The sequence below is a fragment of the Quercus robur genome, chromosome 1 (assembly GCF_932294415.1).
Source record: "Quercus robur chromosome 1, dhQueRobu3.1, whole genome shotgun sequence".
NCBI lineage: Eukaryota > Viridiplantae > Streptophyta > Magnoliopsida > Fagales > Fagaceae > Quercus > Quercus robur.
Window position 1 is genome coordinate 8,842,167 of NC_065534.1, and position 13,762 is coordinate 8,855,928.

Consider the following 13,762-nt stretch of genomic DNA (forward strand, 5'->3'; position numbering starts at 1 on the left):
AAAAAAAAAAAGAACACCCTCAAAAAAATAGGAACACCCTCAAAATTTTTTTATGCCAATAAAATTAAAGAGATGCTTTGTCCACAACATTTTTACAATATTTTCATAACAAATTATAGGTGGTTAGTTGTTATTAGTTCAAATTTGAACCTAGCACTAAGATTACTTTTTTATGACAACAATAATAACCAATAACAACTTACCACTTAAGATTTGTTGTAAAAATGTTGTGAAAATGCCATGGACATATCCTTTCTCAAAATTAAATTTTGGTGGATTATTTGTTACATTTCGGCCGGTACCAGTTTTTAGAAGAAAAAAAGAAAAATCCCTAAACGGACAAACTCGTCAGCACAGCATGTCATTACTTGCGTCAAATGCCTAAAAAACAAATCCAACCATCGCAAAGGTCGCCCCTACTTCTTCTTCTTCCTTTTCTTCTTCTTCTTATTGTACTATTTTTGGTTGTTGTTTTTTATTATTTAATTACATATTTATGTTTTAATATTATAAAACAGTAATTGTTATGTAATAACTAAATGATCTGAGTGTCAAAAAAGAAAAACTAAACGATTTGTTTTATTTGAGGTTTATTTATTTGGATCAATAATTTTATGTTGTATAAGAAAATATAAATATAAATATATATTATTTTTATTTTTATTTTTTTTAGAAACCCCGAAATACCCTAAAATGGTACATCAAAATAGATCAGTACCGAAATATTCTATTCCACTAAACAAATCGAAACAGTGTCCAAAACAGTATTCATAACATTGCTTTCAAGCAAAAAGAAAAAGCTAAAAAAAAAAATTGAACTAAAATCTAAAAAAGAAAAAATTGTAATAGAGAATCTAAAGAAAAAAAAAATTTGTAATAGAGCAAGCCCACCCAGGAACACCCTGAAAAATATTCCTGGAGTCGCCACTGTCTCCCTAGTGTTCCCCTTGTAAGATCCTTCTAGAGTCCCTCCTTCAAATCATTGAGGTTGCATACCCCTTTACCAATGAGTTCAATTGTGAATCCCTCCAAAGAGTTATTTGGAGTACTGGAGTTTTGATTGTGGTGAACGAGTTTGTTCATTGAGGAAATTCAGTAGAAGGATTTCAGGTTCTAGGATCACTACGGTGGGAGGCAAATGGATCGTTTGCTGAGGTTGCATAAAGTTTAGTTATAAATGTTTTGTAAGTTTAGATTATTATAATTGTTTCTTCTATAGTGAATTTCCTACGGGGTTGAGCACCCCAAGAATGGTTTTTCTTTTGAAGAGTTCTTCAAAAGTTTTCACTTGGTCATCAAATTTGTATGTTGATTTTATTGCTTTTAGATTTTGATGATTTATAACCATGGTTAAGTTATCTATTTTGGAATCAATCAAAAAACTTAATATGTTAACCAATAAATCGTGGTTTAAGTTATTTGGGTGTCAAAATCAGATGATTCATAGCTCTTGCCTTTCCATGCAGAACTTTGCATGTCAACTTTATTAGAATACTCTGATTGACCTGTTAAAGGTCTCCAAACTGGTGTCAATGTTTGACCCAATCTGCGAACACGACACAAACCAGACATAGGTTTTTGCGGGTTAGGATTGGGCCTTAGCAAGTTTGGGTCATAAACAGTTGACCTAGACGCGTCACGATAAGAAACCTGTCATAAACAGGTCAACTTGCATGACCCACAATAAACATGTTTGACATGTCAATTTATTCGTGTCAACCCGAAATGACACATTTAACACAGTCTTTTGGCTGAATATTGCAAAAAATCGGGTTTATTTGTGATATAGGTACTGTTCAAAGTTATTTAGGGAAATAAGGAAAGAGAGTGAATTTCGGCAACACCGTTGCTCAAATTCTAACAAAAAGTATGAGAGAGGAAAGGTAAATGATGTGATGGGAGGAGGGAGAAAATTTTGAATTTTGATAATGAGATTACCGAAAATCTTGCCCAGCTGCCAGGTGAAGTGCCCGAAGGAGTAGCTGAAAGGAAACCAATTGTGGCAACCAAGTTGCCAAAATTGTAAGGGAGTGAGGAGAGACTAAATAAGAATTGTGGCAACCAAGTTGCCGAAAATGGGAGGAAAAAAAAAGAAAAAATTGTGGCAACTAAGTTGCCGAAATCTTGGGGAGGAATTTAATAGTAATTTTGGCAATGGATTAGGGGGAAAAAAATTGTGGCAATTGATTTGTAGCAATGAAGTTGAAAATGAGGGGAAAAAAAAATGAGGGAAAAAAAATTGTGGCAATGGAGTTGCCAAAAATTGGAGGAGAGAGAGAGAGGGAGAGAGAATTGTCTAGATTAAAAAAAATATTTTGGATACTTATTCTAAAAAGTACACATATTCTTATTCTTTCCATGTGTCAGTCTTTTTTTGACCGAAGCAATTTGGTTTGTGTGTATGTCATGTTCTTTCATTTCGTATTGTAAAAGTATTCTTTGCATGATTTGCCCTATGAAACAAATAATGATAGATTCAAGTACATTGATTCTTATTCTCAAAAAAAAAAAAAAAAAATACATAGATTCTTATCAATGCTAGATTCCTATCCATGCATGAGAGAAAATTATGGAAGAAAAAAATGATTGATGTGCACACTATAAAAAATATTTAAAAATAAAAAATAAAAAAATAACAACAACAACAACAACAAAGAAACAGAGATTCTTTGCAGTGAATATATTTTTATAGTTAAATAATTTGTTTGTATCAGAGTATCCCATCTTGGTCTGTGTTGTGTTGTATTTGGTCAATTGGCGTATCTAGTTATACAGTTTAAAATCTAAGAATTTAACTTACATGAAACTTGCATCCTATTTAAACAACATTAATGTTATTGAAGTTTCCACGGTTCTTATTTTCTACTCTTTTTCCCCTAAAAATTCTATCAACCTTCTTCTCCACTCTTATTCCCCTCATAATTCTATCAACCATTTTCAATTCATGTGTGCTATACATTCTAAAAACAACTATAGGAACAATACTTGCAAATATCTATCCATTCTTTATCTCTTAAGTAGTTACTTTTCTTTTTATAATATTCATGTTGATATGCTTTAGGGACATAGCTAAGCATGAAAATATTGTTTTTGTTAAATTATTTGTTCATGAAAATCTTGTTTTTGTATTATGTGTTTTGCAACATGAACTGATTTGTATGATATGTTTTAAATTATTTGTCCATGAATTCTTGCCTAAAATTTCATATAGCAAAAATATATTTCAAAATTGACATAAATTTTCCTTAAAGAAACCCCCCCCCCCCCCAAAAAAAAGGTTAGTATATGCTCATCAACCTTAAAATCTAAGTTTTAGGTATAATAATAATAAAGAAAATTGTACAATATTAGAAATATTTATCTATTATCATATAGATGCATGAGAACATTATATAATTTGTCTTGTTTTAGAAGAAGCAAGATGAAGAGCTATATAAAATAATTAACATAACCATAACAAATCCTTCTAAATGTTAATGTTATGCTAAGTTACTTAAGAAAAGGGAAATAAAAAATAATTTTAACTACTATGATGGATGGTAATAAATTATCAATGAACCAATCATTTTTAATAGAATTCTCTCAGCTCTAACTATTTAAACATTGAATATTTTAATGGATTACCTTCTTGTATTGCATTTTAATGGTCGTGTAGTGTTAATATATTAATACTATTGTTATGTTTTAGTGTGAATAGCAGAAAAGTTGTTCATTTTTCTCATCCATTTTGGTGGAATAATTAAACATGGCGAAATGGGGTTTATTACGAAGGGTCACCTCCTTTTATGCTTTCATTAAGTCGGGGTGTTACATTTGAAGATCTATGTGATGGAGTAGCATACACGCTTCATATAAACAGAGAAAATTCAAAACTTACTATTTGGTATAGATTTCTTTTTCAATGTCATACACATCCTATGATTTACCAGCAAGTTTTGGTAGAAGATGATAATGGTGTCAATGCAATATTTGATATGTTAGGCTACCAATATGGATTTGTAGATGCAGAGTTGTACGTGGGTGTAGAGCCCATAAGAAGCCACCGAAATGTTTTTCCCATTCGATATGCCACGAAGGACCGAGTGCATCATTTAGTTATTCACATGGCGGGCACTTTCATTATCCATATGCCACTCATACTGGTCATTATTCTGAAGATGCGGCTCGTTCCCCAATCAACATTGGTGGTGCTGACTATTATGTTCCATATACCCATGTTGCAACTGAGGACTAACATATTCCTTATCATCAAATAAACACCAATGATGCTAACTATGATAACCCATCTGAGCATGTTGCACTGGAGACTACTTGTTTTGAGTTTGAAGCTTAGTATGACCAAACCGCCACTCAAAGAGCTGCTAATGATCCCAATGAAACACACCGCATAGCTGCTACTACTCAAAATGCGGTCCATACATTATCAGAAAGGATGTGAGCCATGGATAGTGATGACCAACTTGATAACGACAAGGTTCATGATAATGTTGGAGATGAACAAGAGCTTCCCAATGAACCTAATCATGAAAGCAGTCCAACAATGGCATTCTATGAACACATGGGATAATATGATTGATCCAACCCCACCATTTGAAAAGCCCATTTAGAGTACTTGGGACCTTACCCAAGACTTTTATGTGGGCTTGCTTTTTGCTGATAAGGATGAACTACAAGCTACTGTTAAACAATATCACATCAAGAGGAACCAAACATTAGGTGTAAAAGAGTCAGATCCAGCATGTTGGTCTGTAAGTTGCAAACATTGTTCTTGGCATCTTCAAGCATGCTTCCGGGCTACACATGGGTTCTTTGAGGTTAGGAAATACAATGGTCCACACACATGTACAGAGTCTACGCTCACACAAGATCACGAGCAATTAAACATCCATATTATTGAGAAAGAATTGAGGGATAATGTCAAAAATGATCCAACCATAAATATTTCTTCACTTCAACGGACTCTTTATAATAAGTACCAATATCGGCCTTCTTATTTTAAGGTGTGGGAGGCGAAACAAAAGACAATTGGTAGAGTGTTTGGTGATTGGGACAAATCTTACCAATTATTTCCAAAATGGTTGAAAGCTTTAATTGATTCAAACCTGGGCAGCAGGGCTATTTGGAGAGAACATTACCTACTATTGTGCCAAGTTGTGCGATATTCGAGAGAGTGTTTTGGGCTTTTGGTCCATCAATTGATGGTTTTCAACATTGTAGGCCAATGATTAGTATAGATGGAACTTTCCTATATGGTAAGTACAGAGGTAAGTTACTGATTACATCAACGTGGGATGGTGACAATAGACTTTTTCCACTTGCCTTTGCCATTGTGGAGGAAACTGATGATAAATGGTATTGGTTTTTGCGTTGTATTTAGAATAATGTCACTAATCAGGATGGGTTATGTGTCATATCTGATCGTCACCCTGATATAATTTCAGAGATACAGACTATATGTCAATCGACACATTGGTATCATCGTTTTTGCCTTCGCCATGTGGCTAGCAATTTCAATCAACAAATTGGGAACAAAAACTTGAAGGTCATGGTAATGTGGACAGGCATGGAGAATCAACTACGAAAGCATCAAATAATCAGGGATAGAATTACTCAATTAAATGTAGATGGTGATAAGTATTTAAGGGGATTACCGATGTAGAAGTGGACGTTAGCACACAATGGTGGACATCGTTATGGGGCAATGACCACAAACTTGTCTGAAAGCTTCAACGGTATTCTAAAAAGTGCTAGAAATCTACCCATAACTGCATTAGGTGAACTTACATACTATCGTTGTGTAGCCTAATTTGCCGATCGATATAGTAAGGCACGCACAGAGATTACAGCCAATGAACTCATTACAGTCTATGCAAAGAATAAATTCAATAAATGGGAAAAAAAAGGCACCAAAGCATTCAGTTACTGTGTTCAATCATGAAGATGGTGTGTTTGAAGTCAAAACACCAATAAACCCTAACTCTGCATACAGGGGTAGTCATCGTCATGAGGTAAATTTGAGGCAGAGAACTTGTAGTTGTCAAAAATGGCAAGTTTATAAGATTCTATGCTCACATGTCATTGCAGTGTGTAAATATCAAAGTATCTCTGCAATGCAATATATCGGCCGCTGCTACCATTTGGAAGAACAAAGAATATACTCCAAGTACTTTGGAGAATAAGAATCAGGAGGAAGAGATGAGGTGATTGACTCCTCCAAATATTTTTTTTTATCTAGACAATTCTCTCTCTCTCTCTCTCTCTCTCTCTCTCTCTCTCTCTCTCCTCCAATTTTTGGCAACTCCATTGCCATAATTCTTTTCTTTCCTCCCATTTCAGCAATTCTAAAAAACACAATCAATTGCCACAATATTTTTTTCCTCCCATTTCGGCAATTCCATTACCACAAATCAATTGCCACAATTCTTTTTTTCTCCAATTTTTGGCCTAAATCTTCTTTTTTTCCCCTCATTTTCAACAACTTCATTACCAAAATTACTATTAAATTTCTCCCCAAGTTTTCAACAACTTGGTTGACACAATTCTCTTTTCTTTTCTTTTTTTCCTCCCATTTTCAGCAACTTGGTTGCCACAATTCTTATTTTCTCTCTCCTCACTCCCCTACAATTTCAACAACTTAGTTGCCACAATTGGTTTCCTTTCAGCCACTCCTCCTTCGGGCACTTCACCTGGCAGTTAGGTAGGAATTTCAAGTGGCAAGAATTTCGGTAATCTCATTACCGAAATTCAAATTTTTTCTCCCTCCTCCCATCATATCATTTACCTTTCCTCTCTCATACTTTTTGTTATAATTTCAGCAACGGTGTTGCTGAAATTCCCTCTCTTTCTTCAATTTCCCAAATAATTTTAAACAGTACCCATATCACAAATAAACTCGATTTTCTACAATATTCAGTCAAAAGACTCTTTAACACAATTCGTTTAACTCATATAACAAATAAATATTCATTTTATTTTAGAGTTGTCAAATAACTTTTATATCCAACCTATATTTTAAACTTAAAAAGAAAAGTGAGTAATTACAAAAACTTACAAGGGATATAATTAGAAATTGAAATGGTTTGAAGACTTGAAGTGTATGCATTATTTTTGGAATGTAAAAATATATATATATATATATATTTCTAGATGGATATTATATTTAATATTAAACGGGTTTAAATAAGTTGTGTCGCATTCGCGTCAACCCAACACAACCCATTTATTTAGCATATCAAGTGGATTAGGTCAGGTCAACCCGTCTTATTAACGGGTCAGTTAAGATTGAAAGATCATAACACGATTATTAAATGGGTCGAGTTCGGATTGACATGACATGAACCCGACACACTAACCTAAATTGATACCCTAACATGATATGATTGGCCTTTTCATATGAAAGAGGATCCAATGGTCTGTCACATGAAAAGCTGAAATTAATCTTAATCAAAAGTGTGTTTCTCATTCAAACTTTGCTGTTAACTTGGGGTGTTTGAACATTGAAGCTTTTGGTCAATAATGTCTACATTTGAACCTAGTAAATTAATTGCCATTGCGCGTATTGCCCCATTTACTTTGTGGTCCCAGTAGATTAAAAAAACAATTAACGCAAACCATTGCAATCCACATGTTTAGTTAATGATAGGATCACTGTCATTCATCATTATTCACATGTTGGAATCAAATATTTAACTATAACACAAAGCAACTTTCTATGAAAACTTGATTAAACAAATCCTAGACAAAACGAATCCCTGTCTAAAAATTGTTAAGGGAACTCAGTTTTTTTTTTTTTTTTTTTTTGCTAAACGTTAAGGGAACTCAGTTGACTTCTGTTTGTGTCCTCACTTAAATAGCATCTTTTCAAGTTCTTTGCTCTTACTATTGGTTTTACCACGTTTAACTCATGCTTCTAAAGGTTAAGATTGTATGTATAAATGCATGAGGTTCTGTTATTACTCCATACTCAGCAATATTCTTAGGCACATCCTCTCTCTTAACATCCAGAAACCAATTCTTTCTGGACTATATAACTTGTGCGGATAAGCGGCTGTAATGGATCATCAGAGAGAAATTTCTATCAATGGTAGCCAGGGGATGAGCAAGGCGAAAGATAAGGCGAGGAAACAGAAGGTGGGCGAACGGATAATTATTGAGGATGAGGGAGACATAAATGAACTAGCTGATGCTTTTATCAAGAACTTCCGAAACCAGCTAAAGATACAACGGGAAGAGTCGTTTAAACGATTTCAGGAGATGATAGGCCGGGGGGTTTGAATTGTGTATCTAGAACACAAAATCTGATGCATTGTATGTCAAATAAGGAGTGGTTTGCAGAATTTGGTTTAATTGTTACTTCCTTAATGTAATCTACTTCATTTCCCAGTCTGGTGTGAAACCTATGATTTCAATTTTGAACTGTGTGAGCTCCAAAATTTTGTAACTTTTCCACTAATTTGCAATTTCAGATCTTGTTTAGTTTTCAACACAACCAAATATAATGTTAGAGATGAAACCTAAAGTTCAATATATTGACTCCATTATCAATGACCATTTTTTTTTTCTTCCACCTTATTTTGGGGTACCAAGGGTCTTCTAATTGGCACCCATTAAGAAGCCCATATCCTTCCCTAAAAAGCTATGAAGCAGTGTACAATTCCAAAATGACTACAGGAACAAAACAGCAGGTTCCTTTCATAATATGAGAATTGCCCGGAAATCAACCTCAATAACAACATGCATAAGGCCATAATCTCTTGTTAATCTCACTTCCCCATGTAAAGCCTAAAGCTCAACCATGATCATTATATTTATAATAATGAAAACTTTGGTTATCAAGCTAAAATGTATATCCTCACGTATAATGAAACTCTTTTTCTCTTGTTCTTTTGTTGCTTATGACAAGTGAGAGTAAGAGGATTCAAACACAAGTTCTCTTTCATTATAGAACTGAACAAATTATTTTTTTTAATAAGTAAATATGTGAAAATAGAAAAGAACTGAACAATGTCATTGAACCACAAGACGTTTGACCTAAATAAAAAAAATTTCTTAATTTGATTGCAGATGACATAAATGTGACGCAAAGTCACAGAGATAATCGAAGTATATTTGACTTATCGTTGAGAGACCATATATATTCACAAAGCATATCTCCAAGATTACACATTACTAAAGATAAGATCCCACAAGAAAAGTCATGAACCCTAAAACCAAAGAACAAGATTTACAAGTATCTGCTCTCTCTTCATGAATGTAAAGAAATGACCTTAATTCTATTGCCGAAACCAATAGAAAACCACCCTCACCTTGTAACTGCATAAAAAGCTAATGATCAGTTCCCAAATTGAATCTCTCAAAAGAAATGCGGATGGAGATTCCATGTGATCAATGTGTTGCCTAAGATTTTCATACACAGTAACATTGGATTCTCCATTCCCATTTCTTCAAATTCTTGCCTTAAGCAAAGGATGAAATATAGAATCTGTTTCTCATGCTTGAAGCACCTGGCAGTGCACAATATGACTCTTCAAACCACTTCGGCCAGCTATACTAGACCACAAATTTGTGACGAGAGTCCTGAAATGACCTTTCCCGGGTATGTTTTCCCAAAGGCGAGGGTTGCTCTCCACATGTTTATCTGGACTCGAAACATCAACTATGCTGATGCTCATGTTGTTACGGATGATGCAAAGCTTCCCATTAAGGGGAACAAGAGCAGCAGCCTCCAAAGCACGAGAACTCCCTAGATGGAGCTTGCTATCTATAAATTTGTTCCATGAATCTGTGGTTCTATCATAAACTCTTAGCTTGCATCCATCCCGGCAATCCAAGGCATAGAGCTGTCCATTTAAGGAGATACTAGGGTTGCGCCAACCTGAGACCATCCCATTATTAATTGGAGTCCAGGTATTAGTTTCAAGAGAATAGGCTTCGCTCATGACCTCACGATGGGACCCAAGTCCTTTTAGAAACCACATTCCATTGTGAACAACTCCAATAAATGGCACCATAGCTGTGCTCATATCTGAAATAAAGCTCCACCTATTCCTGTTAGGTTCATACACTTCAGCAGATCGGAGAGTCCTTTGAATTCCTTCACATTCCCCACCAGCCACATAAAGGCAGTTATTTATGACACAAGAACCAAAGAAATGACGTTTTCGAAGCATGTCTGGTGCCCTATGCCATTTATTTGTCCTGGCACTGTAGAAAATGACCCGTCTCATAGATCCCTTAGTTGGATCTTTTCCTCCAAATAAGTAAAGGTGGCAACCACTAAGGACGGCACAGCCAAAACCCAGTGCTTCAGAATATTCCCCCGGGACAGGTGGAAGTGGCTGCCATAGCTGGTAGGTGGGATCAAAAGCATGCCAAGAAATCCTTCCATCACGGTCTCTTTTGATGACATAAACCCATTCTTCTGCCATTCCGAGACTTTTCCTAAGAGAATAAAAGTAGTTTCCAGCTAGAAGACGGTACCATCTCTTGCAAACTAGACGGAGCTTTCTATGTTCAACACGAGGGACTCGGATCAGGCAAGCAATAGCAAGATCATCAGGAAGACCAGGAAGGAGGGGTGGCTGCACTCGGGTCCTTTCTCGACGTGAGTTTTTGCTCTTGTGTGCATTAGGATTGATATCAGGCTGAATGCAAATCTTCGATCCAGGGACAAATTTTCTCGCTCCTGCAACTGTTTTTAAGCCTGAATCTACTTTGCAATAGCATGAGACAGAATCGACCTGCAAAAAAATTTCTTTATTAGGACGCAATTAAATATCAAGATATACACACCAATAGGAAGAAAGATGAGCAATAAAATTGAGAAGCGAATGACAATGCTCAAGGCTCCACATAACACCTTCTGCAAAGTTTTGGACCCCTAACCCTACTCACAAAAATATCACAATTTATGACAACAAGAAAAGAAGAAAATTATACCAGATAAGACAATTAGCAGTTCATGGAGACAGGGAACAGGAAAAAGAAAAAAATCAGTGCTAAAACTTCTAATAGAATAATTTATGAAAATCCAAGCCTGTCCTGAGAGTTCACATCATGAGAATCATAAATCTCCTAAGCAAGTAAGGAAAGATGCCTCCTACCACTGTAACTTAAACTTTCAAAATGCTATCTCTGTAAACAAGAGCTTTTGATAAAATTTACCCTTGCTTTCACTTTATAGAGCAAATTAAAAGTCAATGATATTAATCACCATCTCATGCACTGTTCCTTTAGGTAGATAAGTATGGATTAGCCATTGAGAGTGATTTGCGTTATGCTGGGTCTCAAGCAGGCCCATTAGATATCTATCCCAAGGACTCTTGGTCAGAGATTTGAATTTCAAGGATGTAGAAAGATAGAAGTTGCTCAAAATGGAATACAATGAACTTTAAGATCCTAACTCAGGATGTGTATCTTGTTCATTCCTCCTGTTTAGTAAATTATTGATCTACAAAAGGAGGACAAAGCCAAAGTGGGGAAATGTCCTCAAATTTGTCTAATTAATTGCTCAATGGAGTAAGAAAAACAGAGGAGTCTAAATTTCAAGTCATGAGCTGTCTTAGCAAAGTTGGAATTGCTTGACAGCAAGATATATATCTTTAAATAACACCAAAATTGAAGGGAATGAGATAGCAGATAGAGTTAGACCAAATTGTCAGTCCGCAAAGTACTCAAGCATTCCAATGAGCCAGAATAATATGTAAATGCATATCTAAATATAAATAATATACCACAAATCCTATATTTAAACTTTGTTTCCTTACAATGCTATAAACTACCTTCTCCTATCTAGTTTCACCCGTCTTTCCTATCTCTTCTTTCCTCAAATATTGTCATTTTTATGACCTCTCTTAAAGTTATAGCTATTCTCAACTTATGCCAGGTCTAAAGAGAAATGGAATGCATTTACTAAAAAGTTGTAACCCAAGTACATGGGCAGTGCACAAGACAATTTCATGGATAACATTTCAAAACCTTTGTGCAGATATTAGAATGTAACCTAACCTTCAAAACAAAAGGTTTAAGCTTCAAAAATTTTGCACATAGCAAATAAACTCTTTAACACAAAAAGAGGTAAAAGCACACATATCTTTTCATTCATGTGCAAACTATCTCATGCACAAAAAAATAATATTAGACTATATCAAGCAACAGAACCACTCTAAACAAAAAGGGGTCTAGGGCTAATTACAGGAGAGCTGTGTCCACACATGGACGCAAATAAACAGTAAGAGTCATATTTAATCAAGGAAGAAAACAGTGGCAAATAGAATTTGGAAATCAGCACCTAGACATAATATCCCTAGGCCCAAAGGGAATTAGTCAACATCGGAATTTATCAGTTGCATTTACTTCTATAATGGAAGCCATATGTATAGGCAAAAGGGAACCAAGAACAAGACAGAAACATTATGAACAACTCATAAGGTGTTCAACACCTAAATTGTAATGAAAATTGACAAGCCTTTAGTAATAATATTAATAAAAAATGACAAACAAAAAAAGTAGAAGGCTGAGGCGCTTGTAAAGGTCGGATCAAAACTCCAATACCCAAATGCAGCAGAATCATAAACATGAAACCCTCTATGCAAAATACATAATTTATGAAAACAAAATCAAATTTGAGTGTGACATACCTAACAAACCAATTGTTCCATAAATTAACCTCTCCACATAACTCCTAACATGCATGAGTTTTTTTCACAAAAGTATAAGGAATATTTGTATACCATCATGGAAAATGCATGAAAAGAAACTGATCACTACTCACCCCATGCTATTCCTATACTCCATTATAAGCATTAGCATTGCCACATTGACATATTTCCCTTTAAAACGAGGAATTCAAACCCCCCCTGATGGAATAGAACTTTACAGGTTAAAAATAGACACGGCTTAAGATCCAACTTGACTATCACTCAACAGAAACTAGCTCCAGTCTTTATTAAAAACAAGAAATCAATACACATAACAACAAAACGCGGTAGAAGTAACCCCAAAATACCAAATTGAGAAGTCAACTAGCATGACTAAACACAGAATTCAAAAGCCAAACAATTCTCAAACACATTGGGGTAATCAAAATTCCATAAATTCCCTCAAAAGACTGCACATTTAAGCAAAATCTCCATCTGGGTATCTCCAAAAAGCCATAAAGTCAAAACCCCTAAAAAGAAAAATGCAAGTTGTCAAAAGAACCAACCCTCAAACACATATGCCCACCAAATTCAGATTTTCAATATTTCCTTAAAAGAAATGCACAAATACAAAAACAATTTCCATCTGGGTGCCTCTCAAAATTCATAAATTTAAAGAAAGTAGATGCAAAAAGTAAAACAAAACAAATTTAAAAATTGGGTAGGGATCAATTGAACTAACCAGTGGAGCTTGAACTCTGATGACCCTTTGAGCATTCGAAGATTGTTCCATCTCAGAAGCTTACAGTCATAGATAACTACACAATATATAGTCTACAGCCAAACCCAAGTTCCAGAATCAAAGTTAGAGAAGCTTCAGAGGCTCAGATCGAGAGCACTTTCAGTTTTATCTCTTGAGCTTTGCCCTTCAGTTTCACTTCCCTTAAATCTGATCCAACAAACAGAAATAAAAATAAAGGCTTTGTCTTTTTTACCTCTGCAAATGCAAACAAAGAACCACCAAACTAGCTTCTAGTTAACAAAACATAAAACATGAGGCTCTCTCTCTCTCTCTCTCTCTCTTTCTATGTCTAAACTCACACACACAGTGTCTTTTCTCTCTC

General features: G+C 35.0%; 1 protein-coding gene across 1 annotated transcript; it reads right to left on the reverse strand.

Moving 5' to 3' along the window:
• Window positions 1–9,031: 9,031 nt before the first annotated feature.
• LOC126719286 (F-box/kelch-repeat protein At1g55270) lies at window positions 9,032–13,762 on the reverse strand. The gene is made up of 2 exons (XM_050421859.1): window positions 13,381–13,762; window positions 9,032–10,739 (listed from the first exon to the last, which is right to left on the reverse strand). Exons 1-2 carry the CDS (start codon window positions 13,429–13,431, stop codon window positions 9,489–9,491), a joined length of 1,302 nt encoding a protein of 433 aa, XP_050277816.1. The 5' UTR covers window positions 13,432–13,762; the 3' UTR covers window positions 9,032–9,488.

Bases quoted from the DNA above. Each gene is read 5' to 3' on its own strand.
- LOC126719286 (XM_050421859.1), bottom strand. From the start codon at position 13,431: ATGGAACAATCTTCGAATGCTCAAAGGGTCATCAGAGTTCAAGCTCCA. The intron at 10,740-13,380 runs GTTAGTTCAATT...ATTTTTTTGCAG, and splicing joins TCAGAGTTCAAGCTCCACTG to GTCGATTCTGTCTCATGCTA.